The sequence below is a fragment of the Rhipicephalus microplus genome, chromosome X (genome assembly GCF_043290135.1).
Source record: "Rhipicephalus microplus isolate Deutch F79 chromosome X, USDA_Rmic, whole genome shotgun sequence".
Lineage (NCBI taxonomy): Eukaryota > Metazoa > Arthropoda > Arachnida > Ixodida > Ixodidae > Rhipicephalus > Rhipicephalus microplus.
The window spans coordinates 209,690,374-209,718,011 of NC_134710.1; the positions used below are offsets into that span (position 1 = coordinate 209,690,374).

A 27,638-nucleotide genomic window follows, 5' to 3' on the forward strand; every position below is an offset into this window, starting at 1 on the left:
AGGACATCGCTTGCTTGCTAAAAAATGTCTATATATAAATTTTTATCATTTTTAAGCACACCGTTGTGCTGGCATTCCATTGAATAAGAATTAATGCGACGCATTGCTAAAATCACGAAAGCTCCATCCGATATTTCACTCAATAATTCTCCAAAAGATGTATGACAAGAAGGGTGTACAATACAAATAGTGGAGCGTGACAGCTGTTTCAAATGCGGTAGAAGGGAAACGAAACACGCTCGGTGTCCTCCAAGGGTGTCTCACATCGTGTAACTAAGGCCCGCACAGAATAACAGCAGCAGTGACCATGAAAGTGACGGTGCTAGGCTTGTGCTCGGTGTTGAGCGCAATATGCGCTGTACGTGCCCAGTCGTTGCAGAATCCTTTATTTTGTCGTAAGTGTTTCTGTTACGCACCTACTCAGAGTAATATCTTCCAGCAAGACTCCTGTCTCCCATACTCACCCTAAAGAAGTTTATTTTGCACATGTGTTTGCACAATCAGTGCAAAGTCAGATGTAATGTGATAGCTATAACTGAGAGATACTGGATCAAGAAAATGATTCCCAGTCACTCAAGTATCGTTATCGCATTACTTTATATATTCTGTCAGAGAATTCACAGTTGCCAAACAAGGGTTTCCTACCGTCCTTCGAGTTCGATAATAATAATTATTGCCTTTTAATGTCCCAAAACAACCACATGTTTATTAAAGATGCCGTAGTACAGGGCTATAGAAATTTCTGCCACGTGGGTTTTTTTAACGTGCCCTTAAATCTAAGCAAAAGCCTCAAGAATTTTAGCCTCCATAAAAATGTGGCCGCTGTGGCCTGGGATTGATCCCGGGACCTTCGGGCCAGTAGTCGATCCTTCATCTTCAACACTAAAATAATACTGACACGTTACTCGCGATTTTTAAGTCAATATACTCTGTCATGAATCATCCTATCGTGCCACAGCTTCCTACTTGCACTTTTCTTCTTAAAAAATCTTAAACGTTGTTCAGATTTTCTTTTAGAGGTTTACTAAGCTGACAACCGGCTGTAATATGGCTCAGAAAACCAACAAGGTTTCCCAGTTTATGTTAGGACTGGGATGACGTGAAACTTTGTTATGGCTTTAGCTGTCCCAAATTCTACCGTCAACAATTAGGCGTTCATTGTATCGTAACAGTACCTCCCAGTTCCAAAGATTTTTTTACTTAAACTAAACGTTCACGGAAAGAAAAAATTGGTGAAGTGAGTGGGGGGGGGGGGGGGGCTGCAGGATGATATATGTTTCAACGGCAACGCGGAGTTAAAAAAAGCATGAACAAACGAACGTGTCCGTCATATTTGTACTCATACAGCGCAATGTTTGCAGAGCAGTAAGGCTCACAGAAGGGCAGTCGCGACGTCTTTCGGGTGCCGAAAGCGGCAATAGAATATTTCGCTATTCAACAACTGACGAGCAACACGTCAACAAGCACTCGTGTGCGCAAAGAATCTTCATATAGTGACGGTCGTAAAGAGTGGCATAAACTCGGCAGGTGACGATAAATCACTCCACACACACATATTGTTCTACTGGCTGGACTCATATGTTTGGTCCATTTTTCGCTTCAAGAAAGAAATAGTGGGAGAGGAAACGTGGCACACAATGTAGCCTTGTTCGCCAAATAAATAATCTCTTTAATTTACAGCCCGTAAGCTAAACACGTGCTTGAGTACGTTGCTATCTAGCGAGTACACTTTCAGCAAGCACCCCGCTACCACTACTTTCCTTGACATAGGTTAGGACAGAAACTTACCCTTATAATGTAAACTCGTTACCGTATACTAAAGCGGAAATACACAGAAACTCGTAGAGATCTGGGAGCTTGTAACTATGAAACAAAGGTAGTACTATTGAGGCATCACTGAATAGTAATATATCCGAGCTATAGCTGTAGCACAGAGCATTCAATTTTACACAAGAGAGAGAGAGAGAAAAAGATAGAAAAGGCAGGGGGGCTAACCAAGCTTGGCTCGGTTGGCTACCCTACATTTAGGGTGGGGAATAATAGAAAGCAAAGAGATAGAAAAGAAGTAAGAAAGAGATGGATGAATATTCAGCTCGCGACTACACAGCATGGTCTCGCGCTGTTCTTTCACAAGCGCTCGTGAAGTGCAATGGTTCTCAAAAAGTACAAAAGGGCTTTCGTGGCTTTGCGCGTATGCGATACCGGCAGCCAAGGTCCTAGGATCTTATTTTCTGTAAGCAAGGATGAATCCAGCTGACAGAGCTTGGCTTCCATGATATGTCGTTCAGACTGGTATGCTGGGCAGTGGCATAGATTGTGCTCAAGCGTCTTCTGGCAGGCGCAGATGTGGCATGCTGAACTGCTCGACACCCCAAGGAGACAAGAATGCGCATTCGTAAATGCCACGCCCACCCTCATCCAACACAGGAAAGTTTCAGCACGTTGTGGGAGCCCGGATGGCATACTAAGTTGCAAGTTTGGGTCGATCTAATACAGGCGCGCGCTGGAGCAACCCGGCGTAGTCTATTGTAGGAGAGTTATATATACGGCGAGCAAGTGATTGTAGTCACCTTGCAGCGTCCGTACTCAAGAGTGGTATGGGTGTACGCAGGTCTCGGTCATGAGCCGATCTGGCAGCTTCATCCGCGCGGTCATTGCGGGAAATTCTGCAATGACTCGGCAACCATTTAAATACAATATCGTGAGCTTCCTCCAGCGCTTCGTGGTAGTCGTGCCTTGTCTGATATATTGATTGCTCGTAAAGCCCATGTTGCATACCAAACCGTACTGCCTGTAAGACTGACCTTGAGTCGCAAAAGATGGCCCAATGATTAAGTTGCTGCCGAAGAATGTACAAAAAACTGCAACAAGTAGTGCATGTCTGTAAACATTGTCAACTATTGGCGGCACACTTTCAAAAGTGTGTTTAAAAACTGTTAAAAAATGCTTGATGTCCTCCAACCTGGTGACATTATACAATTGTATACGTACTGTGAGCGCACAGAGAAACAAGGAAAGGCTCTCATTCTGATATTTTTTATGGCGCATACAACCACTTGTAGGCTACTCTGCAAAAGAAAGGAGCATTTTAAAGCAAAAGAAACAAATATAAATTGAGCTATTAAAGGTGATATATTTATAAGTGGAACAACAGCGAAAAAAATCCAATTCCGCCATCATTCTGTGCTTAATGCAGCGCTAATGTGGTCCTTGAGTACTTGAGTAGGTCTTAGTGTAGCTCTATATCTTGCGCTTAATGTAGTTCCCCTACCGTGAAACGTGAGGAGCATGTAATCATTACACTTCTCTAGAGGCAAAACTCCTCGGAGGGCCCATGCATAAAAAGAAACTATAACCACACGGATACCACAATGATGGAACGATACTCAGCTTTCGGGTGGTCTCACTTACACTCGCCAGCGCATGCAACAATCATCCCTGGCATTTTTATCTGTTTCGTGGCTTTCTGTCATATCGTAGTTGGGGGCTGCCACACGAAGTCGAGTTGCTGGCTCACAGCAATAAACAAATACGGACGCGAGCGCAGAGCGCGCGCGAGCGAACCGGCGTATTCATCCGCATGGCCACGCCCTCGCCCTCAAGTATTGATCCGGTACGAGAATGTTGGAACTACCTAATAAAAACAAAACCGTCAAATGCTCCTTTTCGTATACAGTAAGTTGCATTATTGGCATTGCATCTTTCGTAAAAGTATTTGATGTAAACATCACACGATATCTGTCCGTTCATGATACATGAACACGCTTGTTTATGGTTTACACTGCTAGAATTTGAATGTTTTTCATATATTTAGCACTTTTCTAAACTATTGTATTGGCAACAATGAAAATGTTTCAAGATGTCAGCGCTTAGGCAGTTGTAGCTTTTCCGGCGCAGCTTTTCCTCTGAGGTTTGTTATATTGACTACATGCTGAAAAAACACAATCACAAGAAAGGACACTCACTACGTTGTCTTTACTTGTATGTTTCATTGTATGGTTTTATCATGGACATCTCTCGTAAAAGGGTTTTATGTGGATTGGCAAATCCTCTCTACCCTACCTTTACAACTGTCAGCAAAGATGGAAAAAAGGCAGAGACAGCGAATCAACTTTTCTTGCCGCCACTATTGACAGACAGACCACAGAGTCCCTCCGCCTGCAAGATGCGCGATATTGAGCATCTACCAGGACAGCTGCATCGACCAGCTTAACTGTGGAGACCTGATATCACTGGTCTATATGCTGTGCAAAACTGTCTCCCATAGCTCCCGGTCTTTAGTTTTCTGACTTTCGAAAGAAGCTGCCTTCAAGAATGGCCTTAAATATGCGACGGATCCGCCCTAACCTCACATTGTCTTCTGTAATCGTCGTATGGCCCTGTGTGCTGACACCACGGTCAGACACATGGAAGGCGAAAAGCCCTTAATGCAGCAACTCCTGGGAGATTTCGGCTTACCACACAAGTCGATGGTTTCATAAGCTCTTCGTTTTATCATTACTTTATCCCTCTTCCACCGCACCCGCATGTTTTTTTTTGTTTGTTTTTTTGCAAAACCGAAAAGGAGTATTTAAAATGAAAGTTGTGTTGTTTGACGTCGTGAATTCCGCGTGGCTGCTCTATTAGAACATGTGTTATTAGGAAACGACTATCACGCACCTCCCAAAGCATCCTGCACTCTGTACTCCGTGAAATCCTGAAAATTGAGTTCTATCTCCGCAAACATAACAGTGGTGCTCCTCCCCACTGTTCTTCTCTGCAACAAAGCAGTGCCAGCTATAGTACGATCAAGTTTATTCTTGATCTGGGCATAGACACATATGCAGTACTTATTGAAAAATAAATGTTCCTTATTCTCATATACAATGTAGTTGTTGAGGTTTATTGACCTAAAACAACGATGCAAATATAGGGAACGTCGTAGTAGAGGGCTTCGGAAAGTTCAACTACCTGGGGTTTGGTTACGCGAACCTCAATCTTAGTACACGGGCTTCAAAGAATTTTCGCTGCCATTGAAAATGCGGTCGCCACACCCGGGACTCAATCCTGCGGCCAGGGGGTCAGCAGCCGAGCATCGTAATATTGAGACCACTGTGGCGGTTAGATGAATTGTCTTTGACCCATTATAATTTCTGGATCTCGTATAAAAATTCCCAAGAAGGTCAAGTTTCACTTTATTATTAGGGACACAGAGGCACATCGTTACGGCAATATTAATTAGAGCGTGGTAGTCAGAGAAACCGGCGAGAATAATTGTGGGGGGCATTTGAAGGATTTTCTTTGAGTGCCTATTTTATGATAACCTTTACTTTTCGCTCAGAAAGTGACACATATTTCTTATTTTTATGTTACTGCCCACTATAGACTGGTGTGTTTCTGGAAATATATTTGTGCACGTGAACAGTTGTGGCTTTTTCACGTTTCTTTTAGCTTTAAGATTGAGACTTAAGGCGGAAGTACTCCAGTGCACGGTGAGGAACCTGGAAGAAAGAGTAAGTACGGCATTCTCTACGTTGTTCACAAAGCACCCACACTACCAAGACGGAGACACGCGCGGGACAATTAGTCCGTGGTTCCAGGTCCATGTCTTAGAACGTTATCCACACGACAGGCCAGAATAATAATTAGAAAGGCTGACCAACTGTTTTGTATTTTGTACTTTCATATAGCACCAAATGAATTTCTAAGCGCGTGAGGAGCATACGCGCAATGGCAGTCTCATTAGCAATCACGTTACTGCGGTGACGCTTCTTCCTCTGAATTACTAAAGGGGCTATTGATTTTAATATTATTTAAAACATACTTCAAACCCACACTCTGTCTTTGCAGGAAGCACACCCATTTTGTATACAAAACATGAAGTCCAGTACCACAATATTATTACAGTTAGTTCTAGGTCACACTTACGCAAAACCTAAAACATAATGCAGAAAGTGTTATAATATGTGTTTGGCAACATGATACCGATATATAAGTACGGTTAAAATATATACACATTTTTAAACAGAAGATATAGTATCGATAATGAGCTGATTTAAGAAGGTTCATTTCTATAGTTAAACTTAGACACACTCCTAAGGTGAGAAAGAATGTTTGTAAGTATCTCTCCAAACAAAAAGAGGGGTATACGCGTGTGTGTGACCATAAGTTGTAAGCTTCGTGGGCAGGGAACATACATAGAACGTTGGTATTGAATGATTCATGAATAATTATTGAGTTTAAAAAGCTGAGGCGAAGCATCGGCCAACGTATTTTCATGAGCGGAATGTCGTTTTCTATCATGAGCTGTGTGGGGGAATCGCCGCGCTAAAGCAGAGTAAATAAAGCAAGCAGCTTTTCTCCGGATTATCTTCATTATTTTCTTGCAGTGTTTAGTGTATGGGTCCCATTTAATACAAGCATATTTTATACCACATAACTAAGTAATTTTAAGCTAGCAGGTGATATTCAAAGTTTGTATTTTACGTAGCAAAGTTTACGAAATGTGGAGGAACAAGCATCGCTAATCTGTGTGTTTCAAAATAAACTGTTAGTAAATGTTATTCCTGGATATGTGTAATTCTAAACTTCTCTTCGGGGTGAAGCGCCCAATTTGGATGTATATGTTAATCGCTTTTTCTTGCATGTTTTGCGAGGACTGACTGTTACGACCTTTTTTAGGTTCATGTTTTATCTGTCGCATCACGAATGTATGTTCTGCAAACTTACTTAGAGTACTCTCTGCTCAAGTACTGTAGAGGTTTCTCTGACTAAACCACAATCGTTCGCAAACAAACTCATCTGTGTAGCTAGTGTAAGAAGGCAGACAATGCCATTTATAAAAAGCAAACACAACAATGCCTTCAGGGCACTTCCCTGGAGTACGTCGGATGTTACTGGAAAGCAGCTGATGTTCTTGCCTTCAATAGAGACATGCTGCAGAGAATCCGAAAGATAAACCGCTATTCGAGAAACTATAACGTTCAGAATATTTTATCTTGTGAGTTTCTGAATAAGTTCATAATAAACAACTCTGTCAACTTTTTTACTGAAATATAAAAAGAGCATCCACTTGACCGTTACTATGTAATATTTTCGCAAACGTATGAATTCCACTCAAAAGTAGTGTCGACGTGCATTATTTTTTTCTGATTCCATGCTGCTAATTTGTTTCTATTCAATTTTTTCCCAAAATATTTGAGATAATGTTGGCGGTAATCTTTTCAATTAGCTTGCAGGAAGAGGAAGTTAGTGAGATCAGTCGATAATTTTCTAGTGATAAACCATTGCCCTTTTTTTAAAGATTGGCACCACTCGAGTCATCGTCCAATCACTGGGCATATTAGTCAATAACAAAGAAGCTTTGAATAGTATAAATAGAAATATACCAATCTACTTTCCGAATATTGCTTCAGAAAGTCATTTGGGATATCATCTGGGCCACACTATATCGTTATTTCTAGGTTCAAAAGCATTGACACGAAATCGTTGTATGAAATCAAGACCACTTCGTGCGCCTCAAACACAGTCGAATGAAAAAAAGTTACGTACATGTCACTGTGAAAAAAAAACTGTGGAAATGGTAGTTGAAATGTTGAATGCTTTCATTCGCGTTTTTTCAGCACTTCAGTCCACCATCATTGCACTGACAGGTCTCTTATTTTAGCTTACGAACCATCAAAATTTTTTCCGGCACGGTTTTCAAGAAGCCAGGTTCTACCGTGAAAGTAGTAGTCTAATCGACTGCGGACAGCAAATGACAATTTGCTTTTTATTTCACTGATAACTTGCGGCGGGGTGGGCTTCTTTTTGCTCATTTTCAGTAGTCGTTTCAGTAGCAGTATACTCCACGTCATGCACGGCGTTTGTTTGCTGTCTTCTCTGTTGTTGTTGTTGTTGTTGTTGTTGTCGTCGTCGTCGTTGTCGTCGTCGTCGTCGTTGTTGTTGTTGTTGTTGTTGTTGTTGTTGTTGTTGTTGTTGTTGTTGTTGTTGTTGTTGTTGTTGTTGTTGTTGTTGTTGTTGTTGTTGTTGTTGTTGTTGTTGTTGTTGTTGTTGTTGTTGTGCTATAAGCAAAAATGTATTTACACAGTGACGACACGTTTTATGGACCATTACGTGAGTACGTCATCCTCAATAACAGTGATATCAGCAAGACACGTTTCCATGATGTGCTTGCACTATCAGCTCAGGTATACTTTTTAAAGTTGATGATGATTTGTGGGGTTTAACATCCCAAAACCACCATATGAATTTGAGAGATGCCGTAGTGGAGAGCTCTGGAAATTTTGACCACCTATGGTTCTTTAACGTGCACCCAAATATGAGCACACGGGCCTACAACATTTCCGCCTCCATCGGAAATGCAGCCGCCGCAGCCGGGATTCGATCCCGCGACGTGCGGGTCAGCAGCCGAGTACCTTAGCCACTAGACCACCACGGCGGGGCATACATTTTAAAGTACGGGTCTGAATATCGGCAAGGCAAGAGTCACAATCTGAAAACCACCGTATGGGTTCGGTGAGAAAGCACATCCTGCGTAAGCTATACGCAGTCATGAAAAGCTCGACCAGATCTTGCAAGTGATCGCGACGAGGAGTTCTTGCAAGCGGAGGCGATGCTGCCATTTTTTCCAGCGCCCTCTTTTCATACAGAGGTTCCTCTCTTCGGCGCTGCTGGCCCATGTTGTTTGACATCGAACAGCAGAAAGCATACTGTTGCTCAATAGCTGACATAAATAAAGAGCGGTGTTTGGATTAGATGCGTTTCTTGCCAGGGGGTACCGTTTGGTACAAAGAGAGTCTTTCATAATCTTTCGAACATTCGTCAGCTTGAACGGCCCAAGGAAGGAACCATCACGCGGTCATGAAAACGCGGTTACGGGATTCAATATTTTTGAACTGAAGATTTACCTGGAACGTGCGATTCACGATACCGACATTAAACGTGTTTTCCAGGAGATCACTTTCAGTCCGCCAACACGAAACCTTGCAATGAAGCCCCCGCAGATAGTGTCCCGCTTTCCCATTGTATTTTGCATCGTCCGTGGAACGCATTATTACGCCTGAGTACCGTTTACATTAAGCGAATCTGGGCGGGCATGGGCGCGTGGCCACGCTAAACGTGCGCACTCTCGGACCTGAGGAGGGCGCTGCGAGCGAGCAACCGATTAGGACCTGCAGCGTTTCGGCTCCATCTTTTTTCGATCGGAACCCCTGACCACCTCTTCGGACCCTCAAGAAAACCTCTCCACCGTCACCGGAATGTGATCCGGTTCATCTGGACACCCCATTTCGGCAAGTGGACCCACCTCACTACTTTCACGGGCGACTTACATCTGGACGCCGGAGGCGGCCCCGCTCGGCCTACTGGCTATGGCGCCCCCCGGCAAAATGGGCGATCGGTCCCACACCACGACCGTCACCGTGGCGGACACCTACACCGGATACGACCCCCACAGCATGATGTGGACTACCATCTCTACCTCGGACAGCAGGCCGGAGCTGCCCCAAACATTTAAGAGCACCGCGCTTGCTGCCGCGGTGGCAAGACGCGAGCGAGCGAGCGACGCGGCAGTGGCGGCGTCCGCCATCGCGGCCTCCCCGACCACGGCTGTCGACGAGGCAGCCCGCTCCTCCTCCACACTTCCGCCGCCTGCGCCGCGCTCCGCGGGCCCGCAACAGGGGAGGAGGCGGCCCTCGTGGCAGCCTCGGCCTCTGCCGAAGCCGAAGGAAACTGATTTTGTTGTTGTTCTGAAAGCACGGACGCAACTATCCCTCACCGCCGTTTTCCCCGAGAACGGAGTCGGCAGCGCGCTCATCGCCCACCTCGGAGCGAACGCGAACCGGCTGGTCACAGTCGTGATGGTGCAGGACCAAAACCTCATCCTGGCCTACACCCCACATCCGCTTATTGCGGACAAACTAATTGGTGAACTGACAGTTCCTTCATCCGTTGGACCGGTGCCCCTGTTCGGGTATCTCCGCGCGGACACCCAGGACTCCTGCTACGGAGTGGTGACAGTGCGCAGCTCTGACTCTGAAGCCGAACTTCGCCAACGCTTCTACTGGCCGGAAGGCGAAATACTGCACATCCGGCGTTTGGGCACCTCCAACAAGGTGCGGCTCACTTTTGCAGGAAAGGTGAAGCCCAGGTACGTCACCTATGACGCCCTGCTGATCCCGGTGCAGCCATACAAAAAAACTGTACCAGCCTGCAACCAGTGCGGCTCAGTTGGGCATAGTCCCGACGCTTGCCCTGGCCCTAAACCGGACCTCTGTGGTACCTGTGGCAACACAGCGCCACTCATAGATGGTGCTCGCGCACCTCACGAATGCACGCCGAAGTGTGCTCTATGCGCCGGACCCCATGTCACCGGGGACCGGTGCTGTAAGGAACGTTACAGGGCACCACCACCAAAACCATCCACTCTTCTACCGAAGAACCAAACCGGCTCCAAGAAACGCAAACGCCGGCGAACGCGGAAGCCAAGCAGGCCGACCACCGGGACTTCACCGCAGGGGGCCCAGCCTCCTGCCACCAAACCTTCTCCTCCATCCCCGCATCCTGGCGCGGGGGCTCCCGGGCCCTCCAAGCGAGGCCCCACCCCGGCCGGACCTCCCGCCGCGAGGTCCACCTCGAGCCAGGGCCCACCTGCCTCCCCTACACTGCACCCGCCGTCACCCGGAATCCAGCCTGCTGCCCAAGCGGATGCCACATGGGCCGCTCGCGTCCGACAAGGACCCGAGGTGAGCGACTCGGGCGGGGCAGCCTCCCCATCCGGAACCCCCTCGAACCCAACCAAACCTCAAACCTCTTTCGCCCCCACACGGGAACAACTCAAAATTAAACAGCTCCGGGCCCAAGTGGCCTCGTTGACCCGTGCAATGGAGGCACTCGCAAACCCCCCCCCTCCATCTAACTCGACACCTTCCGGGCAGGCGCCGGAAGCGATGGATAGTGCCCCCTCGGAACAAAGGGACACCACGGCACTCCTCGCTCCGATTAAGGCGCGTCTAAATAGCCTGGAGGGCCAGGTGGCCTCCATAGTAACCACTATCGAGGATCGCTTGGCTGCCGCCCTCCAAACCGTATTCGCCAGAATCCCGGGCATGATAGTGGCCCAGCTGCCCCAACTCGCTTCCAGCACCCGTCGTCCCACCCCAAAACTTAAGCGGGTTAATAAACCTCAGACGCCCCGGCTACTTCCCCAAACGGCTGAGGCTGACAGGCAGCCTACCATATTGACTGCAACATCAGCAGCAAGCCCCGGACCGAGCGGTGGAGTACCTCTGGATCTCTCTGCTCTCCTGGAGGCTACCCAAAATTCTAATACCCATGATGGCGGGCAATGCCTCTAGATCGCGCCGCGCCCGCGTTAATTCGGACCCTTTCACAATCCTCCAATGGAACGGCCGGGGATTTCGGGCTCGCACTAAGCGGGCTGCTCTCCGGCTCCACTTAGAAACATATCCCCAATTACCCGCGGTAGTGGCCCTACAGGAACCGGGCGAACACGCCGCCCTTACAAACTATACTGTGTATCAAAGGGACGCGCAAACGGCACTTTGCGTGCATCGAAATTACACCGCCAGTTTGGTGGATCTCGAATGCAACCCGGCTTACTCGTATGCTATGGTGACTCTCCTCCCTCTTAGGAAGCAGGACCCATCCATACACATTCTTAACATCTACAGTTCGCCCAAACTGCCCAACATAACATACGCCGACATCTTTAGCAAAGCTCACACGGTGGCAGGCAAAGAACCACTAGTCATAGTAGGCGATTTCAATGCCCCCAGCCCTCACTGGGGTTATCGTCGGGAGGAACGACGTGGTCGGAAATTGGCGGAACTCATTTCCACCATGGGCCTAACGATCCTGACGGACCCCACACACCCAACCCGAATTGGAAACTCTGTTACCCGAGACACATGTCCCGATCTCACACTCACCAAAAACATCAAACACGCAGATTGGCTCAATACCGAGGAAACCCTCGGAAGTGACCACTGCATTGTCATTACCACAATCCGGACACACCCCCTTACTCGTCCCCACCACCAAGCGAAACTTCCGGACTGGACCAAATTTCGCTTGGTATACTCCAATCCGACCCCCATAGCTCACCAAGGATACTACACTTGGTCCCAACATCTCGTAAAATCACTCCACAAAATCGAGCAGACGGTTCAACTTTCAGAGGCCACGCCGGCGGTGGACAACCACCTCCTGCATCTCTGGGAGGCTCGGCACAGCCTAGTGCGCCGATGGCGCCGACAGAAACACAACCGACAGCTCAAAATCCGCATAGCGGCTCTCACCCTAGAGGCCGACGAGTACGCGGCCCAGCTCGCCGACTCAAACTGGGTAGAGCGCTGCAACACTGCCGCCACACAGATGTCAAGCCGCAACACCTGGCGTCTCTTTAGGGCTCTCATCGACCCTAGCCAAACACGCACAGAAACACAGAAACACCTTCAGCGCGCGCTTCACGCCTATGCGGGTGACGCGGAAAAATTGGCACAGGCTCTCAGAGACAAATATCTCTGTAGCCAACAGGACCCCATCGGACCGGCGTATTCATATGCAGGCACGGAAAACGCCGAGTTGGATCGTTGCTTTCAGCTCCACCATCTGAAGGCGGCCCTGTCCAAAATGAAACGAGGCACAGCGCCAGGTCGGGATCGAGTGACGGTTCGGCTCCTAGCCAACCTCCCTGACTCGGCGTACATTCACCTCCTCGACTACTTCAATCAGATCTGGGAGGGGCGCGAACCCCTACCGCTCGATTGGAAAACGGCCTTAGTAACTTTCATCCCTAAATCAGGCAAATCTGTAAACATCGACAATCTCAGACCAATTTCCCTAACCTCATGCGTAGGGAAACTTATGGAAGCCATGGTCCGGGACAGGCTCTCTGAATACTTAGAGGCCCGACACACATTTGCAGACACTATGTACGGCTTCCGCCCACATCGCTCTGCCCAGGACATCCTCCTGCAACTCCATCGTGACGTTGTCGAACCGGTCGAACATCCCAGTGACGACAAGGTAGTCCTCGCCTTAGATCTCAAGGGAGCTTTCGATAACGTTACCCATGACATCATCTTTACCAACCTATCACAAACAAACTGTGGGCATAATGCTTTTAGGTACGTCCGCCAATTCCTCATAGAACGGCAGACATACCTGCGTATTCAAGACAAGGAGCATGGACCGTACCCCCTCGGTACGCGCGGAACACCACAGGGAGCAGTCCTCTCCCCTCTTCTGTTCAATCTTGCCATGGCTCATCTTCCCTCATTGCTAAACGATGTCCCAGGCGTGCAGCACGCTCTGTACGCCGACGACATCACGCTATGGGCAACTCAGGGTTCCCTTGGTAGCATCGAGACATGCCTGCAACATGCCGCGTCGATAGTTGACAGCTACGCCCGCGGCTGTGGTCTCGAATGCTCACCCACCAAATCGGAATACGTGCATCTTCGCCCCAAACCAAACGACACGACACAAATTGAACTCACCTTGTGTAACAGGGCCATTCCGGAACGCGACGAAATCAGAGTCCTGGGACTCTTCATACACAAACACCGCAAAATTGACACCACTCTGCGCAAACTACGCACTGTGGGGGATCAGGTGGGCCGCATGATCCGCCGGGTTTCGAACAAGTGAGGAGGTCTCAAGAGCCGTGCTGCTCTGCGCCTCGCCAACGCTTTCGTGACCAGCCGGATCCTTTATTCGACACCTTACCTGCGTCTGCGTAAATGCGACGAGAATACACTAGACTGTATACTCCGCAAAATTTACAAACGTGCCCTAGACCTCCCCATCTCAACGTCGAACCAACGTCTCGCAGACCTGGGCATGACAAACACGTACGGGGAACTTAAAGAGGCTCATCTCAATAACCAGTACCTGCGCCTTAGTAGGTCTCAGGGTGGGAACAACCTCCTACACCGCCTCCACATTTCCAACACCCACAAGGTGGAAGAGCGTACCGCGATCCCCGAGGATTGGCGTGGTGCACTGATCATTCCGCCTCTGCCCCAAAACATGACAAATGGGACTCACGATGGGCGGCGTACAGCGCGGGCTACAGCCCTACAGCAACGGTATGGCTCACGCCCGGGAGTCTTCTACACGGATGCATCCGGCCCCCACCACGGCGGGTGGTACACGGCCGCTGTGGTTCACCAAAACGTACCTATTTAAGGGCTCACCTTTCGAGCACCGGACATCACACACGCGGAGGAGGTCGCCATAGCCCTCGCCGCAGCGGACCCCGCATCTCGGATAATTATAACCGATTCGCGGAGGGCGTGCCAAAATCTCACACGTGGTTTCATCAATGATCGCGCCGCCGAAATCCTTAAGTGATGCTATTATCTAGATCGCCCAAATCCACGCACCGTCATCTGGACTCCTGCTCATACGGGGCTAGCTGGAAACGAGGCTGCAGATGCCTCGGCCCGTGCGCTTAATTACCGGGACCCGCCTCGCCCTCCATCGCCTGATGTTCCAGAACCCAATCCGGCTACCTCTTTCAGAGAAATCACCGCTATGTACAAATCGAACAGGCTCCGCTTCCCACCCCCAGCATCGGGCCTGCCCAAGAAGGACGAGCGCTGGCTCCTCCGTCTCTATACCAATACAGTATTGTGCCCGGCGATACTCAAACATTTCAATCCGGCATTCTCTGGGGAATGCCCGCACTGTGACCATTCGTTCGCGAATACTTTCCATATGGTGTGGGCATGCTCCTCAAATCCGGCGGTCCCGCCACTTCCTTCCCCTTCCCTCCCTACCCGAGAGAGCTGGGAGGCTGCCCTGCTCGGTTGCTCGACCCTAGAGGACCAGCGTGCCCTAGTGGCCCGAGCGCGTGCTGCAGCAGAAGCCACAGGGGTCCCGGACTAGGGACTCCTCCTAGATTTTGTAAGGGGCCGGCCCTTAAAGCCGTCCCCAACTCTCTTCTGTCAACTGAGTAAATAAAGTTTACTACCTACCTCTCGGACCTAGGGAACACAAGCTGAGACGCCAGCCTCACACAGACAAAATTATTTTCTTTCTTTTTCATTTCTCTAGTGCATGCGCGCCATCTGAGGGTGAGAAAAGTTTTTTTTTTCGAACACCATGAGTCACACAAGTCTGTGGCTACATGCTTCGCTTAACAAAGAGCTGAAACTACAAGCTAAAAGTTGTCAAAATAGCTGTGCCGCTTAAATTTACCACCGAATTTGTAGTTTAATAGAACAAAACTGATGATATCAGTAGAGTATTTATTATACAATATTAAATATTATAACTACAATAATGAAAACATAAAACGCACAATATTAACCATCTTGGTGGTTGTTCAAGCCACAGGTAAGCTGCAAATAAATGAAATCACATGAATTCAATGCCTATGCACGCATTTTCTACATTGAATGGACTTCTTGCCTAAGTGATTTCGGGTGAACAACTCCAAAATAACACTAAACTTTGAATTTGTGTTTCCTTGAAACCACAGACCGACATTTACGCAGAGTTGTGATAATACCAGTCTAGCTTGAAGTAGTGAAATCTAGTTCAAGATGAACAGTCCAGCTTTGTTTCACTGCAGGTATCCCTTGACATGTTCACACTAGAACAAACTTTATGTGCTTCAGCATTAGAAAATTTGTGCACAGCGTAAGCATAGAAGGCGGGCAGCATGAGCAGTGTGCTAGCCTCAAATCCCGGCTGCGGCGGCTGCATTTCCGATAGAGGCGGAAATGTTGTAGGCCCGTGTGCTCAGATTTCGGTGCACGTTAAAGAACCCCAGGTGGTCAAAACTTCCGGAGTCCTCCACTACGGCGTCTCTCATAATCATATGGTGGTTTTGGGACGTTAAACCCCACAAATCAATCAATTAGTGTGCTAGCCACGCCTTTTCCTACATGCGCGAAAATCCTTCACGTCTTTTTTTTACAGTTGCGTCACACGCTGCGTGCCCATATGCAAAGCAGCCCGTTGGCGCGGGTAGGACATGCACGCACATTGGCCACCACGGGAAACAATGGCTAATGATTAGACTTACTTGTTAACCTATTTGCAAGTGATTGGAAAAATGGTTACTAATTGTGCCCAAATAGATGTGCAATGCAGCCAGGAAGTAGCCATGGTGCTAACCTAAAATTTTAAATCCATACAATGCCGTAAAGTAGCCACGAACAGCTACCCTGACTAGTAGGGCTTAAGTACAATTAAAGAGGCAGTGAAACTCGCGTTTTTTTTGTTTTTTTTTTGCGAGACGTTGCTGGCAGCCGGCTGGTTAAAATAAGACACATCGCGTGTGCCAGCGCGGTACAGATAATTATGATCTCTCTACTACCAACCAGTCTCAGTTTCGTTTTAGGTGAGCTCCGAGAACGACCACTTAGTGTGTGCGACATGGTCAACAATTGTACCACGTGGGCACACAGCACTTTGACGCACTTCCGCGGTGTCTGCATTGTTCCCTCGCGTTATTTCACCTGCAGCACGTGCTGCCCGACGACGTCGCCGTCATTGTCATGACGACTTTCCTGAAATTGCAGACGTGGACACCCCAGCAGCTGCCGAACTGCAGTCTGCTGGCGCCAGTGAGACAAAAATAATGGCCCCGTATCTGCATGTTCGACTGCGAATATCGTCGAAAGGCGATAGCCTTGGTTCTGGAGAGAGTAAACAATACGTTTATTTCATGTTATGCGCAAGAAAATAGGTGAATGGTGTTCTTGAGGCGCTTCGTTAGACTGCCTCGAGCGTGCAGCGGAGGCGAACGAGCGTATCAAGTCACGTCACACGTGAGACATGAGCGCTATCTGCTAGTTGTCTTGGAAAACGAAACGCGCGGTATTCGCACCCGTTTCGTAGGCGATAAGGTGTAGAACGCAAGGCGACGGGTAGGTGCTACCACCGTGTCGTCTTAGCAAGCGGTGGAAACACTTGCCTTTTCGTGCAAGCATTGCATGGTCAGCACAGCGTGATAAATGCTACGGTACTTCGAATTACTTATGCATGCCTTTTCTAGTAAAAGACACACATATAGAATATTGACGTGTTGTTGTGGTGCCTCATATATGCGCAATAATTGCTTTTAAAGACGAGTCTTGTTGGGGACCTTCCTCGCCGAAATTTTGGTCTGTCTCTCTGTCTGTCTATTTGTCTGTTTGTCCGTGGTAACGATACCCCTAAAGGCACAAAAAGGTACCTCTAACGGGCAACCCCATCTGCAGCACCCACCAATATTGCTGTAGTTTCATCGTATATACTTGTGCAATTGTCAATTAAAAAGCAATTATTGCGCATAACTGAGGCACAATAACAACACGTCGATGTTATATATGTGTGCCTTTATACTAGAGAAGGCTTACACAAGTAATTCAAGGACCGTAGCGTTTATCCCGCTGCGCTGACAGTTAAACGCGATGTTCAAAAAGGCAAGTGTTTCCAAAGCTTTGCCAAAACGGCACGATGGTGGCACCTGCCGGCCGCTTTGAGTTCTACTCCTTATCGCTTCCGAGACAGGCGCACATCTTTCTTCGCGGGCACTCACGCCTTCCTTTGTTTTCGAAGATAACTGCCAGATAGCGCTTGTGTGTAACGTGTCTCGATGCACTCATTCGTCTTCGCTGCATGGATCAAGACTCTCTAACGCAGCGCTCCCAGAATACAATTAACCAACTTTTCTCGCGCAGAACATCAAATAAACGTTTTGTTCACTCTCTCCACACGCAACACTATCGTCTTTCAACGACTTTTGCAGTGAAACATGCAGATACCGGTTAATTGTTTTTAATTGAGAATCGCACAAGTATGAACGCTGAATTTTAAGCAATATTGGTGGGCGCTCCGGATGTGGTCGGCCGTTTGGGGTATTGTCTGGTGCCGTTTTGGGTACCGTTAAGGGCGGACAGACAAATGTGCAAATGTAAACACAGACAGACAGACAGACAGACAGACAGACAGACAGACAGACAGACAGACAGACAGACAGACAGACAGACAGACAGACAGACAGACAGACAGACAGACAGACAATGTTTGCGTTGAAGGTCCCCAAGAAAGACCATCGTCTTTAGAACAATTTGACAATCTCTCACTAAAAGTGCATTCACACGTGACAAAACCACAGAGGCGTTGCATGCACACAGCCGGAGCGCGGCTCACGGAATTCGCGTGCATACTCTCGAATTTCACGCTTAAAGAACGCTTATCCTGCTAGCGCACTAGGTACCAGAGAGAATTTTAAGATGGAATGCTGTTCGAAACGACTTCGCGCGCGACCCATTTAGATTCGTGACACAAGCGGAGGAGGCTGGACGGCGCGAAAGTGGGGAGTTTTCATAAGGTTTGCGTCATGTGATGCGTCGTCCACTGCGAAAATTCCTTCTCTATCCACTTGTGCGAATCCAGTTTGCAAAGAACGATGTGGTGATGCGAGGCAGCGCTAGTGTTCACTCGTGTTTTCACTTATATCCATTTGTATGCTAACGTGTATGCTTAATTTGTGTGTGGAGTTCAGTATACGTACCACTTAGGTTACCACCACCCCCTCTCCCATTTGTGTGTGTTATGGTGCATATGCCGCAAAGTGAACACCCAGCGCTGCTAGGAGAGTGCAATGGATGCAGATTTGGGGGGCTCACTTTTCGTTCTTCCTATTTATAAATCAGGCGAGAGTGTAAGTGGAGAAACTTCTAAACAAGGTGGCGGAAGCTGGCGCCCATTACAAAGAGTAATTCAGCACTGCTATCTATCACCATTACTTCCATTTTGTTCACACAATGTACTGGTAAAATTATACTAAACAAGCACTTCTTACAAAAAGTAATGGTTAAACAACAGAAGTGCCAGTGACGCAAGCAATCACCAATAGCTTTAATTATTATGTCCGAGGGAACTTTTGGTAAAAAAACGGAGATTTGATAGTCTGTGGGAGATATTTTGTATTCATCGCTTGGCAGCCCTGCTCACGTCTTCGTCCAATTAAAGCACACTGCATTTGTCTTCACATAAGTTTTCTTCCAAGCAATATTCGCTGTTGATATTTGGTAGATACCATACGCATGTGTACGAGAATCAATCCAGCAAGCCATCTAAGCCATGAAATTATGTGTCAGTACCACTCTCATCAGAAGTAATTCAGCAACCCATTGAAAAACATTTCATTACATTACAAAACAGAATAAAATATTACTCGTGCATTCGAGTCTGTTTCACGCAAAAAAAGAACCTCTAGACATTACCCTAGAGAAGGATGCTATTTTTGTTTTAACCAAGCTACATCAAAGATGCTAAGGCGTACTATCCTGGAGTGTTGAAGATTGGGCGAGTTGGTTCATCGTACTTGAACTGGTGGCCTTCCTTAATCAGAGTAACCGCCTATGAATGTGTGATATGTGACGGTGTGATGTTGTGTGTTATCTTGTCGTTGCGTTAGGGTGGTTTTGTATGCTTGCGCCGGTCTACTTATTTGATGCAATTTGACAATAAAGCTCAGTTGGAAGTTAGCGCTCTGTCCTCTTGTGTCGGTCTGCTCGGCCGTTTCTTCTTCCCCGTAATGCGCTATACCAGTTCAAGTACTATCCTGGACACTGTCACTTTCGCCATCTTGTTAAATCTTGCAATGGCGGCAACTTAAGCCTGTCCATCAGCGTTGAACGGTGAAGGAAATCGACATGGAAGAAACTGACAATGTCCAGAATATGAGCACGACGGCGTCGGATTACGGGCCCTGCGGGCATGGTGAGTTCTTTACAAAGCTGTTCTCAGAAGCGGGCGCTTTAAATGGCACTAAAGTTATGCTGACTACTAAAACGGGACCATAAGTCTAAAGCCTGTAATACCTTATGCCCTCGCCCATTCATCCGACCATGTCCAGATGTACCTGCCCCCGTCATGATACGGACACACAATTGTATTGCTGATTTCATTTCGTAAGCTTGAAAGCTCTGTAAATTTCATTCAATATTCTGACATTGCTGCTCAACCAAACATAGCATTATGAACAGTAACCACGAACCTTTGAATATTATTGAGTGTAGCGCTCATATACACCGACAAACAGTACTTACGGCTTCAGCGGAAACGAGCTCACGCGACTGTCTTTCACAAGAAAAGTGTCTAGGTGCCCTGGCAAGCGATTTCACGACAAGTGGTTGGAAGAAGGGCCCCAAGAATCTGAATTCCCCAATATCAAACCTTATACCGAATGCTATACATGCACAAAAAATAGCCAGGGCCTACTTAGTCGAATGATCAGAGCCTTTAGCCAAACACATTTTGCAATTTACAAAGTGACCTTAAACTTTCCTTCCAACTCCCCGCCGCGGTGGTCTATAGCGGCTGAAGTACTAGGCTGCTGACCCACAGGTCACGGGATCGAATTCCGGCTGCAGCGGCTGCGTTTTCTATGAAGGCAACAATAGTGTAGGCCCATGGGCTTCGTTTTTGGTGCAAGTCAAAGAATCCCAGGCGGTCAAAATTCCCGGAGCTTCCACTACGACGTCTCTCATAATTATATGGTAGTTTCAGGACGTTAAACCCGACATATTATTATTAACGTTCTTTCAAACTGCACATTTCTCTTGCAATGAACGGTTTGCTACGGGGCTTCTAGAATTTGACTCTAACAATCCGCATTTGAAAAAAAAATGAATGCTTGCCTTTCGCGCCTCTTTAGAGGCCCACTCACGATAAAGCACTCAGGCATAACACACCAACAGCCGCCAAAACACCAACCAACGTGCAAAATGTTCCATCTTCAGCTGGGTTAATGAAATGAAATTATTTCCAACTTTAATATCTGGCACTTTACGTCATTGAACGATGATATGATTATGAGAGACGTCGTAGTCGAGGGCTCCGGAAGTTTTGACCATCTGGTGTTTTAACCTGCAGCGACATCATACGGTAAGGCTTCTACGATTTCGCCGCCATCTAAATGAGACTACCGCAGCTGGAATTGAAGCCGCGAACTTTAGGTGAGCAGCTGAGCACCGTAGCCACTGTTCCACCGAGACGAATGGAAATATTTCCCGTTTTAAAGACTTACAATTGGATAATTTCGTTAGAAGTGGATGAATAAGCAGCTGGAACAAGCTTGAATTCAGTCATATATAAGTTATATATTCATTGAATTCAAGCTCAATTATAGTGCAATATAAACAAAATTTCAAACTTCCGAGCATAAAATGTTCAACAATACAGCTGGATATGAAAATCCACATCATTTCGTAAGTCTACAGCTGCGGAGAGGCACGCATTGCATATCAAAAGGGGGGCTTCGCCAAACCATAATATCATAAAATATTGCGTGGCGTGTGCACCTTCTATTTTTTTCTACAGTAGCCACTCTAGGAGAGTTGAAAGCAGTAAATATTAGCCACATAAATGTTTTTTTTCTCGCATCGTGGTTTTGTGCCCGCAGGGAAAAACAGTGTGGCAAGAAAGTCGTCGAAAAAATACAAGAGAGCCCTATTAGGCCATCACTTGCCACTTCAATTGAAGGCACAAAAGGCACCATTTTTGTGACTGGCCACATTCGCTCGCCTGCTCATTCACATATAGAACCTATAAGCAAGAATAAAAAAAAACATTGTCCTGGTTTTCTCAATCATGAAATTTGATTTGTACGCATGTCAACGTTGCAGGACCAAAACCGAATAATCAGAGTTATGACATACAATGGCTTGGATTACAACCAACTGGCATGGTGGATTTGCACGCCGGTAAGAACGGATCCACGAACGTTATTAATCTATCACGGCACCAGTAGAAAGAGCTACAGTACTCACGGATTGAAACGCAAAAATTAGCGCCAAGTAATGCACCTACTTTATTTTCTGCGTCAACTGTTCGCGTCATATCGACGTAATTTTTCTATAACAATACACTTGCACCTATAGCGGCCAGACTTGTAGCAACGGGAAGCGGTTATCATAAGCGGCGGCTCACAAGGTGACCCTAATCATTCACTTGGCACTCGCAAATCGGCGTTTATGTGCACTGCTGTAAATCTCAAGTTAGTTTTGTGCTTCGTGCACTTCCTTGATACGATGCCACGTAATAAGGAGCACTTGGCTAGGATGTGCTTCACCAGGAGCGACAACGACTTTAGCTGAGAACGATTATCTAGCATAGGAACTTAACCAGCTTTCATCACTTCCGACAGTTAACTGATACCAAAAATTGCACCGAGACGCTTTTCTAAGTAGGCTCATCCAATGGCTACTTTAAGGAATTTTATTGCCTCGCGAATGGGCTGCATTAAAAATTTTTGGAATTCGTCAAGTACGATTGGAGTGAAAGTGATATATTTAAATACTTTTTCTCTCCTTTTGTACCAGCGAACGCGCTGAAAGCTACGGGGAAGGGGGTTGATAAGATGTCTAGAAAGTGCAACCATACGTCAGCGCGCGTTATGACCTTGTGGTAATCAACCAGTTCTCCCCTGGTCTACTCGAAACCCTGACTACGCGAGGAAAAGCAAGGTGAGGACAGCGAAGAAAAAAAGTAAACTTCAGTCGAGAGTTGCGATTCAAACCATCCCACTGCCTTTTTTTCATCGCACGTCCACGCGTCCCAAAAACCTTTAGCATTTCATGCCCCCTCCCCCCTCTCCCACGGAACGCGCGGCTCATTTTCAGTGTGATCATGAGCGAGCTAGTGAGCACGTCACACCATCCTACGGCGGCCGCAAGAACCATACAGCTCACAATGCTCCAATCAGCCAAAGGACGTGTACTTTGTGTTTAAGGCATCATTTGTGAAGCAAAGGGGCAACTATTTCTAACTGGCCTCGAAAAGTAGTTGGAACATTTAAGAGCGAGCTGCACCGTATCGTTTTACTCACATGCGCTCAGAAGCCTTGACTGCCAATCGGCAGGATTTTCCGACTGCTAAAGAAGTGCTGCGCGGCCACAGCAAAATTATCCTCCAATATAGGGCGTTTTCAATCCAGCTTCTCACGTGCGCCATATCAATTACTGTTTAGTTCTGTTTTTTAGCGTGTTTTGTTAATATGCTTATAACTGGAAGGATTCAACCGGATATGCTTCTCAGAAAAACAATGTTGCTTGGCGTTCATGTCACTAATAAAAACGTAGCGTAAAGGGTACTGTAAAGAAAACATTGTTCAACAGTAGTGAGCTAGACATAAACAACTAACAAGTTCTGGCGACAAAGCTTCTCCACCAGTTTGATGACATTTTATGCTGCCTAAATAAGGACAAATAATTCTACATGCGCATGCATGACTTTGTGCTGCATTTATTTACACCATCACGATACTTCAATGTCTTCTCCTTCGGTCTATGGTTGTACTCTCACTTAGAAAATACATTTGTGTTTTACCTGAATTTCTAACATTTCTTCTGTTTTCTTTGTTTTTCTAGCAAGCAGAATTTGCATTACGAAAAGTATTTACGGTAAGTAAAAGCAAATGCATGGTACAAGTGTATTAACAACAATGAAACTTGCTACTGTTTAATTATATATATAAAAGACACAATTTCTTTTTTTAATATGGATACATCGGTGATATACGGCTTGGTGCAGTACACAGAGTCACCCCAACTTAAACGTAAAATAACAAATCTACAGTACATTTTTTCTTGCACATTTGCTCACCAGTCAAGACTAATTTCAATGAAAACGACTCGTTCCTAATTAACTGGGGATGTCGCAACAACGACTTGCGCTGACTCTCAAAATATTTACGGGTTATGAAGTGCTGCAGGCTGCTTTCCTCATTAGAGAAAAGCAGCCTGCAGCACTTCATAACCTGAAGAAAGTAATCAATAGAGCGATGTACGGCTCTATCGATTACTTCCTTCAGTACACACAAACTGGCAAAATAACAAAAAAATGCAATCTCAATAAAAACAGCACTAGGAAAACCTTTTCTGTGAGCTCGATCTGAGACTTTCAGATAAGCAAAGATGCTACGCCCCTTAAGCCCTATTCATTGAAGTTTTGACAGTGGTTATATCAACACATGCGCAATAAATATGCCCTGTTGTACAGTATCAACGCGAAAATAATAACACGTGAAAGATAGCCGGAGCTGCGACATTCCGAGACGCTGCACTTTGATGTTCTCGAGTGCCGCTCACGCTATTGCCAAGCCCATAACATTTTCTCCAATCAGGGGTGGCCGGAGGGCCAAAACCCACATCTCAAAGGAACAAGAGCCACACTTGTTCCTTGCTTATCGGCACGTGTGGCTGTACAAACATCTTCTTTTAGAACGCAAATGTTTCATGCCAGGGTCCACCACGGCCTCGCTAACATATTTACGTCATGGATATGACGTTGTAAAATGTACACTAACAGACCAAGGGAAAAGTCACAGCTTTGCCGCAAAGGAAAGAAATGAACGCGATAGCAACAAATTGGAAGGTCCCACGCAGAATGGCAAGCAGATTGAAACGTGCCTCGCGTTTATCACGCACAAACGTACTCACAGGTACAGATCAATGCGAATAAGAGTCTCAATTGTTACTTAGCTGTGTCTGAAAAGCATGCCCTTTTAGCAAACGAAGGCTGTGCAATGATTGCAGTGACCTTCATGCACCCCGTAACTACAACAGAATCAGTCCAGTGCAAGACGTATCATCCTCCCCTTTAGGATATAAGGCCTTGCCAGAGATCGTCCATTTCCCTTCTCCCCGCGGGCGAAAGTACGCGTCAGAGATTAGAGTAGCAGCGCGCTCATAGCGCCATCTTGCTGATAATGCTGAAAACACGATAGTTCCCCCCACCCCGAGATGCCTGCCAACAGCGGTAAGTCGTAGACATAAATGGCTTGCCGTTTAAACGTACAGGGGTGTACCTATCGGTAGCTTAGTGGTTAACGCCTCGCAATCACGACGTGGAGGACCCACGTTCCATCAGCGTGCCGAAGTTTTCTTTTTAAGCATTTTTTTCTTGAGTTTTCATATATATGGATACGTACACATATACGGTGCATGACATCGACGCCGAGGCCGGCGGCGAAATTCAGCTGAGAGTGTCCATTTATTTTCTATCGCAATAAAAGCAAGACGAAAACTTTCTGTAACAGGGTGTCGAAACATAACCTTTCGCTCCTCGGCGAGGGGTGCTAACCACTAGGCCACTAAGCGTACGTTGTTGATTTGTTTAACGGCACGTCATTTATATACACCATGCACTGTTGGCGGTCCTCAGAGCTTAACAACTTGAGTGCGTTTTCATCATCTGTAGCGAGATAGCGCAAAGGGCACGTGTTGGGCGCCAATGTTCGAAAGGTCGTCGCCTCGTACCACCTTGCGCGTTGTGATAGATGTTCTCTTGCGTGATCGTTCGCTCACTTATGAGTGCGCTTATCTTGGTATTCGGGGACTTTCAACATATTGTGCTTGCACGGCAAGTTTGCTTTGACGTTACAGTGGTTGAAGAGAACCTGAAGGTCACGTCGCGCGCGGCCACGTTTATGAAAGGAGCGCGCTGCTCACGCACGAAGAAGGTATAATTGTGCCAGCTGTGCGATCTCCTCCTGGGTATACTTGTGCGGTCGTTTCGTGCCTCCTTCTTTCTATTTGAGCAGCGTCCTCTCAGTGTAGAGCTGTGACAGTTTGTTCGCGCTCGTCCTGTGTATGCTCATTTCGTGCGTGCCTTCTGCTTGAGGTGCGCGCTGCACATTTCAAGCTGCTTGCCGTTCTTCGTGTGACATTGCTGTTTATTGCTGTAGCATCCCTTCCTTCGTGGCGAAAAAATGCAAAAAAATGCTCAACTACCTCTGTGAAGACACGTTTCACTTTTGTGTGATTCCTGAACCGATTCTTAAAAAGAGGTACAAGCCACGTATTTTTCTATTTTCTCTGAAGTCTTGCAAAAACATATTTCTATCGCAGTTGTCCTAAAAAAGATGCTTGTTGAAGTGCTTTTCATCGGTCATTCCTTCATTTAAAAAATAAGGAATGTGTTTGGCACTTTTGACATCGGCGGGTTCGGGAAAAATGCAGCACCACGTATCACAATCTTGGCGCTCCGGCAACCGGTCACTTGTGCTATTCTTTTTCTGTTGATGCTGCACCTCTTACTCAAACATGAAGCCATTATTTTCTATTTGAACAAACTGAAGGCTCATTAAGCCCTTGCAGGAGTGGTTACAGAAAAAAATTAACATTTCAAAGAAAAAATGATTTATGAACAGAAATGAATGACTCGCACCTCAGCAACAAATTATTTTACAGTAGTGCAATTCATAACACTATCCGGCAACATGTTCCACTGACCAATTGCCGAGGGATGACTGAATATTTGTCCGTGTTAATGTGACTTGAAGTTGTCTGATTCTGTTAATCCGGTTAGCTCTTGATGAGTGCTGAAAAGGCTGACGTAAAAACGTGACTTCGGAATTTCGAAATGATCGTGGGACTAAAGATGAATGACGTTAAGTTTGTAAACTATTCTTCATTGTGAAAGTTGTTCGAGGCTTGCTTTCGCTCAGACACGCTGCATTGTCTAGAATACTCAAAGTATATGCATGTGGCGGCTAGTTTTTGCATGCGTTTAATTTTATTAGTTAAGCTTTTTCGGTAAGGGCTCCAGATTAAATCAGCCTAATGAGAGTCCAACAAGTGTTTTGTAGGCATTTATTTTCACACGTCCTGGAGTGTTGTGTAGCTTTCTTCGTAAGAACAATAGTCTGCGTTCGGTGGTTTGACAGATGGCGGTTATGTCAAGTTCCCGATTGAAATTATACGAGAGAATAACGCCCAAGTATTTTAACTGATGGCATTTTTCGAGTGTGGTGTTACCAAGGGTATAGCTAAAATTTATTAGATTTTTCTTGCTGGTGAATGTAATAAAGATGGTTTTTGACGCGTTACGTCTCATGCCCTATGTATTGCACCAGAAACAGATAGAGTGCAATGATGTATTCAGTTGTACTTGATCCCTTGGATGACGGGCTATTGTGTGCACTACACAGTTGTGTGCAAAAAACCACATTTAGACCATTCCATGAATACTGGATTGAATATCATAATATACATAAGAAATAGAATAAGAGCAAAACCAGACCCCTGCGGGACCCCTGAGTAGGCCCGAAAATGCTGGAAAGCTTGTTTTGCTATGGACCGATTTCGGGCTCGTTTTTTAGGATACTGGAGGTCCAAGTAAATGTTTTACCGTCTATATAGCAAATGCTAATATGTTTGTAAGTAGATCTTATAGCAAAACAACGCCGAATGCTTTAGAAAAACCTTTAAAAATTGCATCAATTTGATTTCCACCATCAATTGCATTAGCAAGTTATTCTGTTAATTCAGCGAGTTGTGTTACCGCTGAAAAGCCTAATCTAAATCTACGTTGTCGACTGTAAAGTGGTCAGTTGTTTTCTAAGTGAAGTATTATTATAACTTCAAAAATTCTATGTTCCAATAAATTTCTCTGTATGTTGCTCTAAAATACTTCTATACTATTTCCAGAGAGGACAGTTACAAAGAATGACTAATGCTGGCATTAGGTGCATACTTTATTTGTACCGAGACTTTTATAGGACGACCGACGATGTGGAACCAGCATTCACAAGCACACCAACACCCGCACCATCGTACGAGTGATGCACTAGCCACAAATCTGCAATCCTGAACTGTTCTTCAATAAAGCAACTGAAATAATAA

General features: G+C 46.3%; 1 protein-coding gene across 1 annotated transcript; it reads left to right on the forward strand.

Annotated features, from left to right (window-relative positions):
* Positions 1–183: 183 nt before the first annotated feature.
* LOC119187892 (uncharacterized) lies at positions 184–27,638 on the forward strand. The gene is made up of 5 exons (XM_037435999.2): positions 184–395; positions 5,431–5,492; positions 21,639–21,716; positions 23,382–23,414; positions 27,444–27,638. The coding sequence occupies exons 1-5, from the start codon at positions 308–310 to the stop codon at positions 27,576–27,578; spliced, it is 396 nt and encodes a 131-aa protein (XP_037291896.2). The 5' UTR covers positions 184–307; the 3' UTR covers positions 27,579–27,638.